The sequence below is a fragment of the Rousettus aegyptiacus genome, unplaced genomic scaffold, assembly GCF_014176215.1.
Source record: "Rousettus aegyptiacus isolate mRouAeg1 unplaced genomic scaffold, mRouAeg1.p scaffold_m13_p_8, whole genome shotgun sequence".
Lineage (NCBI taxonomy): Eukaryota > Metazoa > Chordata > Mammalia > Chiroptera > Pteropodidae > Rousettus > Rousettus aegyptiacus.
Genome location: NW_023416311.1, coordinates 81,708,559 through 81,726,098, shown reverse-complemented (window position 1 = coordinate 81,726,098; position 17,540 = coordinate 81,708,559). Strand labels below are relative to the sequence as shown.

The following is a 17,540-nucleotide window of genomic DNA, read 5'->3' as shown; positions in this document are numbered from 1 at the left end:
ACACTCTACGTTTCCAATTTGTAATATCAGGATATTAATACCTAATATTAGGAATATCAGAATAATTAAACACCTAGAATGTGTAGGTATTTTAAAATTCTGATTAAAATTCTCATTTATGCACTATTTTGTTTTCATTTCAATTCAGTCTGATTATCTTTTGACTGAACTCTACAAATGTATCCTAATATGCCAATGTATTATAGTCAGAAACATTTTATCTTACCCTAGGAGGTGTGTGAGGTGACCACTGGGCAATATGACTCTTCGAAGGATCTGGAACATTAGGCCAGATGTGTTTTTTAATTCTGAAGAGGAAAGAAAGAAGGCGTATGTAGAACCACATGTAAACAATGAAGAGTCCCTATTTCTAAACATGTTCATCTAAGATCTCAAGAACTAAAGCAACTAAGTAAACAATACCTACTGCATCTCAAACCAACAAAAAACTATTTTCCTTGTAATCAAGAGAAAATACTATATAAAATGCATAGGGACCTTAATCCTAGTCATAATGAAAAACTGTTAACAAGACTAAAGCTAGTAATATTCGATTAGAAAAATCTCTGAAAAGAAATTCTGTAATAAAAACCACTTAAAAACTTTAGCCAGGTCACAACATGTTGTGGTACATCCCTTCCCCAAAACAGAAAAAGCAAAAAAATGTTCAATTTCCAACTTAGGTACCAGATAAAATATGACAAATTTGATTTTTCAGAAAGACCAACAATATTAAAAATACCCAATTCGGGACATCTCCATCATAAAAAAACCTACTTGTTTGTTCACCTGACTATATTTCATAGCCCAAAGTTAGAGATCCATTAGTGTACGTAAGTATATAAGAAGTGAGTCATCTTAAGAATAAGTTCAAAAATAAAAATAAAAGTTAGCAAGATCCTACCAGACTGACTCTCCTATGGAAACAGCTATAAAATCTGGACATAAAATAAAAAAAAATAAAATTAACGACCTAATTTTAGGGACCAACCAAACAATGGATGAATTCCTTGAAAAATATTCATTACCAAACAGATTAAAAAAAAAAAAAAAAACTTGAATAGCTCTATATCGATAAAGAAATTAAGTTTTCAACTAAAAATCTTCCCATGAAGAAAATCTCATGCCCAGATGGCTTCATTTGTAAATTCAATCAAACATTTAAAGAGGTAATACTACTTCTTCAGAAAGACTGAATGCTTTCTCCCCTAAAATCGAGAATTCAAAAAAAGATGTTGGCTCTTACCACTTCTGTTCAACATTGTACTGGCTGTCTTAGACAGCACCATAAGAGAAAAAACTAAAAGCATAAAGATTGGAACGACCACCTTTACTTGCAGGCAGAATGACTGTGTATATAAAAAATTCTAAGGAATCCAAAAAACTACTAGAGTAAATGAATTTATCAAGGTCTCAGTAAACAAAATCATTTAAAAAAAAAAGAAAAAGTCAATGGCATTTCTGTATAACAGCAATGAAAATTAGAAAATAAAACTAAGTCCATTTACAATAATATAAATACTCAGGATATATTTAACATAAGATGTGCAGGCCTCTCCACTTAAAACTACAAAACATTACAAAAGGAAATTAAAACCCAGATAAGTAAAGAGATATACTCTGTTCATGAGCTCAAAGACTCAAACATGTAAAGTCATGTTCAGATTGCATTTTCCCCTAAATTGATCTACAGACTCAATAAAATCCCAATCAAAATTCTAGCAGGGTTTTTTTTTTTTTTAATGAAATTGGTAAGATTAAAATTTACATAAAAAGGCAAAGAACCTAGCCAAAATTATTTTGAAAAAGAACACACTGGAGGAATTTCACTACCTGCTCTCAAAACTTACTACACAGAGGTATAATAATCAAGACAGTATAGTATTGGCATGAATATATATATATAGATCAATGGAACAGAACTGAGAGTCCATAAATAGATCCAAGATATATGGACAATTGATTTTGGCAAAGGTATCAAGACAATTTGATGAAAAAGAAAAGATAATCTTTTCAAGAAATAATGCTTGAATGACTAGATATCTATGAGAAAAAATGAACTTTGCCCCTGATCTCACATCATGTACAAAACTTAATTCTAAAGAGATCACAGACATAGAGCTAAAATGATTAAACTTCTGGAGGAAAACACAGAACATATTTGTGACTGTGTTAAGCAAAGATTTCTTAAACAGAATATAAAACACAAAAACTACTAAAAAAAATGCTGAAAAAATGGACTTCATCAACTTTTGCTTTTCTAAAGTCACAGTTAAGAAACCAAGAAGGTAAGCCACAGACTAGAATTTGCAAAATATACATTGGACAAAAATTTTGTAACCAGAATATATAAAGAACACCTATAGCTAGCTCAATATTAACAAGACAAACCGCCCAATTTAAAAATGGCTAAAAGATTTCAAAAGACATATCGCAAAAGAAGAGATATAAGTGGCACATGTAAAGATCCATTACTAGTTATGAGGGAAATGGAAATTAAAATCACAATGAGATAGCAATACATGGTCATAAGACAGTGCTAATGGCTGGTGACAATATGGAACAATTGGAACTCTCACATTACTTGTGGGAATATAGGCTAGCATAGCCACTTTGAAAAATGGTTTGACAGTTTCTTATAAAGTTAAATATGCACTTACCATATGACCCAGGAACCTCATTATTAGGTATTTACTCAAGATAAATGGTAACATATGAACACACAAAAATTTGTAGACAAATGTTCAAAGCGACATTCATTTTAGCCAAATGAAAGAATAAACTTGAACTACCATAACAGATATGTGAATAAACACAATATGATATATCATATATTAGAGAATACTATTCAACACAAAAAGGAAAATATTAGTGTACAGATCTCAAAAACATGGCAAGTGAAAAAAGATGTCATACACGATTCTACAATCACAGAGAGCAGATCAGTGATTGCCTGGGGCCAGGGGTTGAGAGAGGGGATAATTAAAAAACAGAAATGAGGAAATTTTTAAGGATAAAAATCTTCTCTATCTTTACTGTGATGGTAGTAATACATCTGTATAGTTACAAACTTTGTCAAAGTGTACACTTAAAATATATGAATTTTACTGGATATAAATTATAGTTCAATAGAGCTGGAGAAAAATGTAAAAATATGAATAAGGGTACTTACAGGTCTCGCTTATTAAAGCAGAACAATACTCCCAAAAGGGTTATCAATAGAAATGCTAAGCAAACAGGCACAACTATGGCTTCAATTTCTCCTTGAGCTAAAAAACAAGACATGAGTAAAAAGGAAAATAATTATTGACACATATGCTAAAGAGAAATGACGAAGCTCCTTAACCAGATTATAGGTATACCTTGTATTAGTGCACTTAACTTTACTGCTCTTTGCAGATATTTCCTTTTTTTAAAAAAACAAATTGAAGACCCTCCACTAGCAAAAAGATTACAACTCACTGAAGGCTCAGTTAACTGCTAGCATTTTATAGACATAATGCTACTGTGTACTCAATAGACTATAGTATAAACATAATTTATATGTATTGGGAAACTAAAAAATTCATAGGACTTGCTTTATTGTGACATTCACTTTATTGTGGTGATCTGGAACTGAACCCACAATATCTCCAAGGTATGCCTGTACTATTAAAGATGAAATACCGTCCTGATTTTTTTTTTACAGCCTTTTCAAACTTAAAGGTTGTTTTTTTCCCCCTCTTTCCCTGGTAAATTGTATCTCAGCCACTTATGCCCACAGTAACCTGGCCACATAGTAAGCATTATATATGTTGGTTGGAGGAATAATATTAGTTCAGTTTACTGGATAATCTACCTCATAAGTTAGAGCTTTCAAACTTAACCATTTATTATACTTATGATCTGCACTCAGCACAATCTTTTATCTTTGAATTCCATGGGTACGGAGTAGAATTGGAAAAGCTGCAAAATAATCATAATAAACTACAAATGGAGCCTTCTACAAGAAAAAACTTAACCTTCAGACAAAATTTTAATAGTTATTTACTATTTTCAAAAAAGATAATATATCTGCTATAGGGCTAAGAATTTTAGGTGAACCTTAATAGGCACAAGAGTGACAGAAGTAGGAATATTATCAACTAAAAAAGCAATAAGCCTAAGATTCCTACCACAGGAATCCCCATTTACATTTAAAGGTCTTATTAATCAAATGAATCATTAATTGGGATAAGTTATATTAGAGATATTTTTTAATGATTTGCCTTATAGTTGCTTGTGGTTAACATCTCCAGTTTCCTTTTAATTTGTTTACAGGAAAAACATATGAAGCTAATATAATCACTTTCACTTATTTAGTCCTAATTTTCCACCACACATATCCTTTGTAAGTAACTTTACATCTTACAAAGCTTAACGGAAATCAAGAAATTGGATCAATGCTAGGGAATAAACTATAGGTTGGCGAACAGTAACTCTTGAATGCCAATGTGCTCACATATATTATAAATCAAATTCAGGCAGAACCTTTCCTTTATTCCTGCTTATTATGTTCCATGCCTTAGGCCTTTGTGCGTGCTTCTCTAAGATACCTTCTTCTTATCTGTTCACATCCTAACTTCATGACTCAAGTATTGTCTCCTCCACAAAATCTTTGAAGATGACACTCCGTCCTACTGGTATCTCTCAATTCGAATCTATTTACTGTCTACATGACCCAAATGACTCTCCATTTTTTTTTTGTTTACTTATACCATATTTCCTCACCTAAGCAGTAAGGTCCTTGGAAACAAGGCCAATGCTATGTGAAGAAGCCGCAAAAGATTGACCAAACAATAGAGGTAGGTAAGTAAAAAAAGCAGATAATGAAATAATACTAATAAGTATGATTTAATTTTTGAAAAAAAAATTTGTATGCATAAAAGACTAGGATATACGAATGTGTTAAGAGATAATTTGGATTTAGGAGTGATTTTTCTTCTTTGTATTTTATTTACTGCATAGTCTAAATTCCCAGAAACTATGTTCATTGTCCATGATAATAGCAAAGCTCTGGATCTTTTACTGTCTATTTCAGCAAAAGGCACCAGGGACTGATGCTACGAGAATCTAACACCTGATGATCTGAGGTGGAGCTGAGGAGGTGATGCTAGTGCTGGGGAGAAGCTACAAATACAGATGAAGCTTTGCTCCTTGCCTGCCACTCACTAGTACTGACTGTAGTAGCGCACTCATTCTCTCATTCGGCAATAATTCAACAAACAAGGAACATGGAGTTTGCAAATGTAATAAAATAATAAAATAATTTCTACAATGACTCAAAATGTAGTAAGAACGAGAAAGAATACAGCTTAAGACTACTTTAGGGAGGCTAAAATAACAGCCAAAACAAGAGAAAGTGAGGACCTAACATAGGGCAAGGCACTGGGAAAGACAGTAAAAGGTAGAGAAATATTGAGAAGCTTAGCATCAATGAAAGAGATTATGAAAGGGATTGCACAAGCAGTAATTAGAGGCATGATCAATAGGACTTGATATTTACTTGGCTTACATAGACGAAAAAGAATTTCATACAATTGCATCCAAATGTCTGGCTTTGGCAAAGAGTTGGATAGTGGTGGCATAGAACAAAGAAAGGGTATTTGGGAAAAAAAGAGAAGATGGCTGAAGTCATGGACAGGGAGTAGGCAGAATGAATAGACAGATAAGAAAACAGAGCCAAGAACAAAGCTCTGCAGAATATAAACGATTAAAAGCTGAGCAGAAAAGGAGACCAAAAAGGAAGTAGCAGAGAGAAGGAGACTCAGGAGAGTGATATTTGAAAAACAAAATATTAGAAGAACTAAGGTAAGAGGGAGTTCTAAGGATGGAGAAGCCAACAGAGTCAAATGCAAAGAAGTGCAGGAAAAAAATACTAAGAGTAAAAAGCATGCACTGGATATGACAACTAAGAGGTCTTCTATGAGTGACACCAGAGTAGTTTCAGTAAGAGTGGAGTGGAGTGGTAAAAGTGGTTTCAGCAAGCTGAAGAATGAGCTGGAGGTATGGAAGTGGACATGACAAGAGTAAACTAGTTTTTCCAGCCCTACCCATAAATGGAAATGAGAAGAGACCACATCCAAGTTTTCCTAGTGAAAAAAATGAACCCATTTATAAATGTACACAAACTCTTTTGGGATTTATTAGGGTGTAGGTGAAATTAGTCAGAAACAGTTAATAAAACAACAAAAAAGGTGAGGAAAAATATTTTCTACAGCTTAAATAACTAAAACCAGATAAACAACATAAATGTCATAATTTCTGAACAATTTAATTCTATGAATCCAAAGATGCACTTTTACCAAAATTTAGCATATAAACTAAGCCCATTTTTAGTCTGATTAAACTTTAAAAAGAAAAAAAGGAAGACCAAATGTCATTATTTCCTACCAAACTTTGGAGTAGTAAATGTGAATTCTGGACCATCCTTTCCACCTTCGTCGGTGTACGCTGCCATTCGTACCATGTATAAAGTGTCACTTGTCAGAGAGGACAGTGTATATTCTGTGTGGGAAGAATCCACATTCACAGCTGGAAGAAATCAATAAGTGTGCTTTATTCAACTATTCAATCTTTTTGTTTCATTTGGCCTATATGTGATATTGTGAAAGTATTAAAAAGGAATAAAAATATATTTTGCTAGAAAACAACTTTAATAACTCTGGCATAATATTCTTCTATATGCACAATGCAACATTTCTTTAATAGGACCATGAAAGCAACCTAAGGCATATTCTCAGGTGTCTCTTTTCTGAGGATAATATGCTATACTAAAATGTGTAAGACAGCAAGACTTAAAATTAGTAGGTATAGAGCCAAGGGGCAAGAAAGAGCAATCAGGCAATAAAGAGCATTTCATAAACTAATAAATGTCTAACCAATGCACTTTTTACTTGAAATTAATAAGATAAAATTTTTTTAAAAACCTTAAGAAAAATAATCTAATTCTTAATAACTGATATAGTTTTATTACCGGTTTCATTTCCAATATTGGTTTTATAAAATATTGTATAATTTCTGATAAATCCATTCTGCACATCAACAGGAAGCTGCTCCCACTCTAAGACAGCTTCATTTTTCCCCACTTTTTTTGTCCGAACAGTAGGTCCTTTGGAAGGTGCTGGAACAGAATAAAGGCATTTGCTAACTGAAAATCAACGGGATTCAGTAAAATCATTATCATACAGTTATTTGAACATAATGAAACACCCTTATTTAAAAGAGATAAAATGTCTGTTAATACAAAGCTCAACATTTTTCAGAGAAAGTGAAGTTTAAACTTACGAGCTTGTTTAAGGTATGCCTTTATAGATTTGGGGCTTCCTGGTCCATCAGCATATACTGGAGTAACTGTTATCAGATAACATTTGCTCTCTGCTAGGTTCCCTAAAGTAAAAACAGTAGATTAAGCCTTGTTTTTTCTATACTGAGAAAACCTAATTCCACTATTATTTTTACATTATAATTTCATGATTATTGAACTTTCTTTTAAGACTGTAGCTTTTAAGCATTGCCTTTTGTATACTGGATTTAAGCTTAATAGAATAACTGTTTAGGAAAGTAAAAGGTTACTATTGCCAATACAGTGGATAAAAAAATATATTTTCAATAAAAATAATAATTGCATTTATACCTATGATTTATAAAATGGTGATCTCAAATTATCTTGAGTCTTACTATTAGTTTGACAATTTTTGTCTAGTTTACCTAATTCTCTGAGAACTGCCTAATGAGCTAGATGCCACTAATAAGATCTAGAGAAAGCACTAATGGCTCTGGTATGTCAGGTGACGTGGAAAAAAAGAATTATATTACTTCCCCTAGAAAGTAGCACAATTTTAAAAGAAAAAATTATCTTGAATATTTTATTTACAATCTCTCCAATTAACAAAGTCATCTATCTATTCCTTTAGCATGCAGTAGTAAAATTTTTCTTTACACACCATTTTATCTATTTCAGAAAAATAAGGTGTTTATTATATTGAAGTTTATACCTTCAACCATAACTTATAATTCCTTAACTATTATTATTGCATATATGCTCCTTTGCCTTCTTAGAGTAATTTTACCTTTTCTTGATAATTCAATATTATCAAGAAGATAATTTTTTATATTCTGCTGTAATACAGTGATGTTATCAGGGCTACTGAGCTATACAGGGCTAACTGCACAACCTGAAGGTCTCCAAAGCCTGTGCTATACTTTATTAAAAAGTTTCTATTGACTAGTTATTACCAATCTGTCTCCTCTCTAGTTCTGCTATGCTTTAAATAAGGTTGATAAACTAGATAATCAAGTTTATTAAAATTAAATATTAAATAACAGGTTAAAGAGGGCTAAACGGTCTATTTTATGAATAAAGCTTACAAACTTTATTTTGTTGGTATGGCATCTATGTCTTTGCTTAGAGCTTTTATCTGATGAATCATATTATTCATGGCTGATTCTAATGGTTATTCTTAACTGAAAAAACAATAAGCTAAATGGTTTTGTTTTCTCTTTAAAGTTGTTATACCACTTTAAAGCCACTTAATAAGTAATACCTTTAAAAAAGGAACAATCCATTTTAGAGCTCTATAATATCATTACTTTCTGTCTTTCACTGTACTTCCAGTTAAAATACATAAGCAGATCTGAGTTCTAGATCTGTTTGCCCTATTCAACAGCTGTGAGAAGTTAGCAGGTCATCGGATGCTCTACAGAAGTATTTTCTCACTGAAGGATGAGGGAGTTAAATCAGATAGAGACCATACAATGGGTTAGCAGAAGAGATTGGATTATCTTATACTTCTCTTACTTTACAGTTTTGTAAACATTCATTTGATGATCAAAACAAAAAGACAGTATTACCCCACTTTGTCCATAAATATACCCTGCAATTCAGAGAGGTTAAGTGACTTGGTGAGTCACACATCTAGTAAACTAGACATAACTAGTTTCTGTGATAAACTAGAAGTACCTTCAGATTGATCACAATGCCTATAAAGCAGAAAATATGTAAAAGAAAAATCTGTCTAAAGAGTTAGAAAAGGTATATCAATTTAAATGTGTTAAGTTAGGTATACCTCTTAAATAGGTGCGGTGTACATTACCATCTTCTTGTTGCCAGTCTGGGATACAGGGTGATTTATCTGATAATATACACCATTCAAGTACATATTTGTTTACAGATTCATTTGGAGCAGTCCATTCTACCCAGAGCATGTTATCTTTGGGAAATGCTTTAAGATCCATTACAGGGCGAGTAGCTTTAAAATAAAGTTTAATAAAAATTAAAAAAATTTGAAATTGTGAGGTTTTACATTCATTTTTATAACCATGTAATCTATTTAACATATATTTCCATGAATAAAAGCACTTTATTGTAATTTAGTCAATATATTTGAAATTTCTTCCTTTCCCAAAATTCAAATATTTTATACGCATAGTGCAATTTTTTCTTCTTTGAAAGCTACACATAATATATTTAAGTCATATGCATATAAAGTTCCCAAAATCCTAATATTTAAAAAACCAGATAAATACATAATCAGAAAATGCTTATTAAGGAGCTTACAGCAAAGTGTGAGACATGTAACGATGGAACAAATTTGGCTGCAGACTGATTTCTAAAACTATGATCATTGCTAATACTGAGGAGATGGTCTTAGAACATTAATGATTTTTACAGGATCTCTATCCATACCTAACCACCTTTTCCCATCCATAAATCAGGCCCCATCTCACAGACACAAACCTTGAAAGTCATAGGCAGGGACAGTTAAAACAGATACATCTGATTTGCCAACCAGATTTCTTGCTGTCAGAGTTGCTATATACTGATCATTTGTGAGATTTACTGTTAGTTTTGTGTCATTAACTGAGTAAATTTGCAAATGTGACTTCCATCTTCTGAGAGTCACTTCATAATCCAAGATTTTTCCATTGGCTTCAAAAGGAGGCAATGTCTGCAATAAAATATTTAAAAATTAAATTTCCTAAATCTTGAATAAAGTTAATTATCTTTTCTTCGCGTTCACAAATTCTGCTATTAGGTCAAATCTCTTAATATTTAAAGGGACTGGCAATCTTATTTTGAACTTACTACTAAAGTAAAACTACATATTGAATTAAGAGTAAAAGCATGACTTAGGCTAAGAGAGAAAGTAGCATCATTCTGTTAGCTTTCAGTTCCATATATAATTCTGCTCTGTGGCTATGTGGGCCTAAATCATTTTACACCATTTTACACCAGAGTTATTTTCTCTCTACTTGTTTTCAGAATGATCCTGTCATATACATTTATGGAGCACACAACAATTTTATATTTCCTATTATTGGTATACATTTTGATTACCCCAAACCTTTACTATTTTCGGAGGCACTCAGGAAAGTTCAATAGAAGACAAGGTTCTGTCTTCTTATAGAACTTAAATAAAACTGTGAAGTATCTATGAGGTATTACCTGCAGTTAATGAACCTGACTTCTAGGTTGTATATATGAAGTTTTATGTTTCTATTTGTTAAAAAATAGTTATCAAATGCTTTGTGATATTAAGATGAATAAAAATTTAAGTAAAAAAGCCTCCACTCATAACACCATCTAAAATGTATTTACATGAGATAAAAGAATATAAATATGCATTTACCTTCCACACAAGCTGTACAGATCTATAGCCATGAGTATGGGATGGCTCCATTTTATACCAGAAACTTGGTGCCTTGGATGGTCCTAAAGAAATGACAAAAACTTTTTAAAATAAAAGTTTTTATTATAACCACAAAATACAACGCTGGAGACTATTCTCTTACTTTGTTCTTAATATTCTTGCCCTTCATTTACAATGGTGTCTCTTTCTTTATATGAGCATTTTCCAACCCAGCATGATATGCCTGGTTTTTCTTTAGTCAGGGTGATAGCTTGATGATTTAGATTATATTGTAATTCTTCTGTAATCTTAAAATTATAAAGCTACAAATATATCCTAAGCAATAACCAAAGATATATCACTATTTTTTATTGCTAAAAATAAAACTGAAAAATCATACTTAAATATATGTTTAAAATCCAATATATAAATGTGAGACTATAAAACAAAGTAAGGGCAATAAAATATAGTCTAACTTTATTACCTTATGCTGGGAAGATTCAGTGTAATAGAATATAACAAATGAATTCACAAGATTGTTGCGATAATCACCATCCATGTGAAAAAAAGCACTTTATAAAACAAGTTTCCAGTGCTAGTAACGAGGTCTTAAAAATTCCTGTAGGATCAACTGATTTTTAAAAAATTATAATTGCAAAATGTGGTATTTAACAGAATTTTTTAAAGGATATAAATTAAATCTAAGTGATACATTGATCCTGAAGAGGTTATTACAGTTTATAAAACAGTAAAAAAGAGCAAAAGCTGGGAAAAGGCTGCCTGTACAGGGGGTTCAAATAGATAAATTCATAAGTACAAAAATATGTGAGTAAAGAACAGGAAATTAATAATTTTATGGGCTAGAGATATTTTCCAACAGAGTGAACCTACTGGTTTCATTCACTAAGTTAATGGTTTATAATTTGGGGGGTTTTGGCAATCTCTTTGATTTGACAAAGGTTATGTACCATCTCCCCAGAAAAGGTACACAGGCACTAACTAGCATATTTTGTCTATTATTTTAAAGCAGTTCAGGAACTCACCCAAATTGACCCAAGTACTTTTAAAGGCCCCAAGAATCCAGTTTAAGAATTCCTAGCTAAGACAAAGGAATCTGGTTGAGGACTCCCAAACCTGCAATAATAGCAGGACTGCTTTCTCTCCTGGCATTTATGAGAATGAGAAAAAACTCTTAGTGGAGAAGGGTACTTTACTTTTTGTTTTTGATAATTTCAATTCACTATCTAAACCTCTAGCAGAGCTGGAAGTGAAGGGATATAGATGGTAGAAGAGATTTTAAAGCTAGAATTGCTGCCATTAACTCATGAAGAATGAGAAGAGAAACATTTATGCCATAGGACTATTTCTTGGTGGCTACAGAAGTAACATTAGCTGCTTTAGTGAGAGATTCTTACTTGGGACTATACACCATTTTATGTAGACAGCTTCATACTGTATTATCATGGGGAAAAAAAGAGGAAATGAAAATAAACCAACCAATCAAAACATCAGGACTCTTTTCCAGGGGTTTATCAAGTGCTGGTAAAAACGAATATATAGTACAAATCTCTCTATGATAGGAAGGGTCTAAGGTGTATTTTGCTAGATAGTGTGATTTTAATGATTCAGGATATGATTCTCTAGTTAGGGATATCTTTGGACTACTCTCCTTTATAAAATGTTCTAGACTTATGAGCTGTTAAGTCAATGGTATTCTCATGGTATCTAAGACACTATTCCATGATAATTTTATTTCATTAGGTATCAAATATTTATACTATCAATAATTCACTCACTTTTGTATCTTAATGTCCTTAAAAATTAAAGTATCAAATAGCAGTTTGAATAAAATGATCACATAATAACCAACGAGGTCTATATTATTAAAAGCAGCCCAAATTCCAATAGCTTCATTTCTTCATATACTTATTTACTTACTATCTTCATATGTAATCCCATCTGCTTCTGCACTCCAGTCACTCCAGAATCCTTTACCATCTTCCTTCATACAACGGATCCTAAATACATATTCTGTAAAAGGTTTAAGATCCTGAACAGTGAATGAAGATCGGGGAGACGCTGTATCTTCAGGAGGAATCTGAAAATAGCAAAAATCAACCAAAAGAAAACCCAATGGTATTTATTACAGGTCTTCTAAATTGCATAAGACTACAGAAATGAATTTAATGAAACAAAACTAACAAACTCGAGCTCTGAAGATAAATAAATGCAAGTCAAAAAGCAGTCAAAGTGAGTAAAGAAAATAGATTTGGGAAGTATGGAAACATCTACTATTAATCCTGTCTTCCTTTCTTTTATTTTTATTTCTTTCTTCCATATGGCCTATAACACTGAGTCTCAACAGAAATAAAATGGCATGTTCCCATTAGAAATAAAATCAAGGAGGGTTTACTAAAGGGAATATGGACAGAGTATAGGGAAACCTTAGATACAGGCAATATTCTAGGGCTTGTAGCTGTTACCACCTTGGAGCCCAAAGGGATGAGGGGGAGGTACCAGAACCTGGAAGAGGGTTAGATGGAGTTAACCTGAGAGAAGCAGTGACCTGAGCTTTAGAGACACTGGAAGCTCAAGGTAGGAAGCAGGAAAAATAAATATGCTGATCTTACTTCTCTCTCTCCTGCCATTAACCAAACTCAGTAGGTAACTTGAAAAAATGGGACCCACAAACGGAATCCACACAGGTAGGCATATCAAGATAAAAAGGATAGTGGACAAAGATCTGGATAGCCAAAAGGAAGATATATCCGGTCCAATCAAGAAAACAAAAAGCTACCATTGTAGACAAACTTTGTTTTCAGGAAAAAAGAGCAGACTGCACATAGGTAACTAACTGGTTCTTTCTATTATTCTGAGATTTCAATATACAAAAGAGGTGTCAGTCTTTTTTATACCAATGAATTAAGATTCTATGATATTAAAAAATACTTCGAAGCATTTCAGGTATTATCTTCTCTATACAACATGAAGCATTAATTCCTTTTGGTGTATTGCTTTTTCTAATCGTATTCTGAGCCCTTTAGATATGTGGAATGGAAGAAAGAAGTAGTTATGTCATGGGCTCAATTCTCTTATGAGCTCATTACTGCAAACCAAGAAACAAAACAAAAGCACACTGTTAGTGATAAGTGGAGTTATAAAGAAGAATAGTATGTGGAGCTCATAGACATGATGATGGGACTTTTAAAAAGCTCCAAGTATTTTTGCTGACAGCATCATCTGAGTACACTGTCCTTTTCCTTTTCCGCCTCACAATTTCTCCGCCAATCCCTCCTTTTACCTCAGGTATTAGCAAACTTTCTATAAAGGCCTAGATAGTAAATATTTTAGGCTGTGGACTGGATGGTCTCTGTTGCACCGACTCAACTCTTCCACTGTAGCACAAAAGTAGCTAGAAATATCATGTAAACAACTATTTGTGGCTGAGTTCCAATAAAACTTTATAAAAACAGATGGCTAGCTGAATTGAGCCCACAGACGACTTGTCAATCCCTGCTCTACCCTACCCATATAATCTCTTTAACTCCTTCACTTGATTTGCTTTTTATTATCTGTGTTCTTTTCACCTCCCATCACTTCCATGTTTTATTTAAAAGCTACTATATTTAGCAAAACTGTTTTTTCTATCTGGTTGTCTTCCTGTTTGCCCTTGCTTAAAATACAAATCTAGAAGAGGTATCAAGCAAAATATTTCACTTAAGACATTCAGAAAATTGTGATGTTTAGGTTAGATGGTTACAAGAAAGACTATTTGAATAAACAGTAAGTTCCAATTTACCTGACTCCAAGTTGAAGCATCTTTGGTCCTATACTGAATGTTATATTTCAGGTTTATAAAACCCATAAGACTTGCGTTGATCCATGTCAATTTTAAGATACTAGACAGTTCCTCTGAGTTGCTGACTGATAAATTACGTGGTGGATTGGGCTTCACTGAAGAATAAAATAAATCCTAATGTTTATCAACTTCTTATACAAACTCAAATATACTCTTTATATTTTCTTAATTACACAATAATCATTTATTTTCACTAAATGAACTAATTTCTCTGAAAACAATGCTACTTATGCCATACTCTTATAAAGGAAAGAAAAAGATTCTCAAAAATCTTTTGTTTTCCTTGTTAGTTTATTACATTTGTTAACCTTTTCTGGTTCAGATATCAAAAGATAAATATTTACAATATATTCGGTATTTAAAAAAGAAAAAAAATGGAACATGTATACTATGATTATAATCCTGTAAAATGATACCTGGACAAATACAAGAAGATAACATTCAAAGTGAAAATAACTGTGTAGTTATATTATGGATATTTTTCTTTTTTCAAATTATTTTTAATATTGATAAGATGAATTTGTAAAAATCACTAAGGTAATAAATGCTTGTTTCTACATTAATTAAAATCTAAAACCTACTTTATAAACTATTGCGCATTTTAATAAATTCTCAAATTCAGGTTTATAACTACCTTTATCTATTGGATCAAAATTGATATGATCTGATGTAACCTTCCCAAGGGCATTCTCTGCTTCTACCCAGACTTCAATGTTGACAAAATACACCGTAGGATAATCAACAGTGCATGAGGCACGTTTTGTTTTACAATCAGCAAACTTGTCTGTTGCCCTAAATACAAAAATGGAAGAAATTAGTTAATAAAAATAGATTTGAATAAATTAGAGTGAAAAAGATTACTTTCTGTTAAAAACAAAAAGACGGATTACTACTATTTTATACCTCAAAAAAATAATCACTGATGACTGTTCAACCTTTAAGTCAAAAACTATTTGAAAGAGATTTAACAGGGTTAAATCTCTAAACATTCTGCTGACTCATAAAAAACTTTTCACAAAACAGTACATACATACTACTTGATTTATTTATATCAGAGGTTCCCAACTTCGGGGCTGCGGACTAGTGCGGACTGGAACCGGTCCAGTCCGCGACCTGTTAGACACCAGGCTGCACAGCAGGAGGTGAGTGGCGGGCAAGCGAGCATAGCTTCATCTATATTTGCAGCCTATGCCCAGCACTAGCATCACCACCTCAGCTCCACCTCAGATTGTCAGGCATTAGATTCCCATAGGAGCACTGGTCCCTGGTGCTAAACAGGTTGGGAACAGCTGATTTATATGACATTCTGAAACGTGCAAAAAACTATAGGAAAGAAAATCTGAAAAGTAATTGTCTGGTAGGACAGGGTGGTGGCTAGGATTAACTAGAAAGGGGCATGCAGTTAAACTTTCAGGGGCGTTAGTAATGTTCTATATTTTGACAAGAGTTTGAGTTATACAAGTGTATGCACTAGGTCAAGCCTCACTAAATGATACATTTAAGATATTTAAGTATATTTTAAGATGTACGTAAATTTAACCTAAAAAAATACCTATAAACATCTAGTTAATTACATCTAATTAATGATGTGTATATACATATATGCTGACGTATTTAAGGGTAAAGTATACTAATGTCTGCAACCCACTTTACAGTGCATAAAAGAGATAGAGTAATAGATGGAGTGAAGGATGCATAGATAAACAGATATGTGATAAAGCAAATATAATAAAATATTAATTGTAGAACTAGTTGATGGGTATGTATAAGCTTTCACTGTAAAATTCTTTCAATTTTTATGTTTGAAAAAAGTAATGGGGACTTTTATAATGAATGGATCAGGCTGATGAAACCTGAAACCATTGCTCAATCTTAGTATCAAAGATACGGAAACAATAAAACATTATGTGGTGGTCCCTGATGGAAGGACACATCATTTTTATTATTTTTGAAAAAATAAAGCCAAATTTGATCAAGTGTCTAGATCTAATAGCAACTTTTAGAAAATAAAAGGACAGAGGAATGTTAAACAATGAATAACTATTATTTGAACAACTGAATTGCAAAAGAGAAGCAGGTGGAGGAACCTATGGTTAAGAGAAACTTACAAAGCATATCAATTTGCAATATATGGAGATTACGTAGATCTTGATTTGAATAAATGTAAAAATACATATATTTATGAGACAACTGGAGAAATCTGAAACTAACTGAAAATGTGACAATGTTAAAGTATTTCCAATTATATTGGGTTTAATAAGGTATGTACTTATGTCTTTTTAAAGTGTATCTTTTAGAGATATGTATTCAAATATTTATGGATGAGATATGATATCTGAGATTTATTTTCAGACTATCTGGGATGGGGTATTATATAAAATAAGACTAATCATGTGCTGATCATTATTGAAGCTGGATGATGGGTACATAGGGATTTATTATACTATTCTTTCTACTTTTATATGTTTCGAATGTTCTAAAAAATTAAATAAAATATTTAAATATTTAAAATTTGCACTTAATATTACTACTTGACAAAATAAAAATTCCAGTACAAATGACTAACTTAGTAAATTCAACATAAAACAACTTGCCATTCAGATTTTAAAGTGAAGTTTGTTTCCAGGTATGTTTCCCTTCCAGGATCCCACTGACACATCATTCTCTTTCCTTCATGCACAATGCAACTCAAATTTTTAGGTTTTTCTGGAGGCACTAAATGGGAAAATTTGGCAATTTTCAAAAAGCTTCAAAACCACAAGTAATTAATATACAATCTATATACTACACAAGACATTTAAAATCTAAATAGAAAAAAGAAACCCAAGCAAAAACTATGAACATAATGAAAGACTAGTACCTAAATAATTTTTTTTATTTAAACATGAACTTCTTTTCAGACAGTAATGTTTTCTATCATAATTGTCATTAACTAGTATGTTTCAAATTAATTTTCTACATAAAATGAACTTTCATTTATAACTGGGTAACAATATCACTGATTTCCCCATTAAGAATATTTTAAACAGTAG

At 32.1% G+C, this 17,540-nt stretch overlaps 1 protein-coding gene across 2 annotated transcripts in view; it reads right to left on the bottom strand.

The window, feature by feature from the left end:
- Positions 1 to 17,540, bottom strand: part of IL6ST (interleukin 6 signal transducer) — a 42,050-nt gene that overhangs the window by 5,469 nt on the left and 19,041 nt on the right. For both annotated transcript variants that reach the window (XM_036225562.1, XM_036225563.1), the window contains 12 exons: positions 17,103 to 17,223; positions 15,143 to 15,300; positions 14,449 to 14,603; positions 12,588 to 12,747; positions 10,650 to 10,732; positions 9,758 to 9,968; positions 9,087 to 9,269; positions 7,306 to 7,407; positions 6,995 to 7,141; positions 6,412 to 6,552; positions 3,173 to 3,269; positions 227 to 308 (listed from right to left, as the gene is read on the bottom strand). In XM_036225562.1, coding sequence (XP_036081455.1) covers positions 227 to 308; positions 3,173 to 3,269; positions 6,412 to 6,552; positions 6,995 to 7,141; positions 7,306 to 7,407; positions 9,087 to 9,269; positions 9,758 to 9,968; positions 10,650 to 10,732; positions 12,588 to 12,747; positions 14,449 to 14,603; positions 15,143 to 15,300; positions 17,103 to 17,223 — 1,640 coding nt within the window. The remainder of the gene's footprint in view (positions 1 to 226; positions 309 to 3,172; positions 3,270 to 6,411; positions 6,553 to 6,994; positions 7,142 to 7,305; positions 7,408 to 9,086; positions 9,270 to 9,757; positions 9,969 to 10,649; positions 10,733 to 12,587; positions 12,748 to 14,448; positions 14,604 to 15,142; positions 15,301 to 17,102; positions 17,224 to 17,540) is intronic.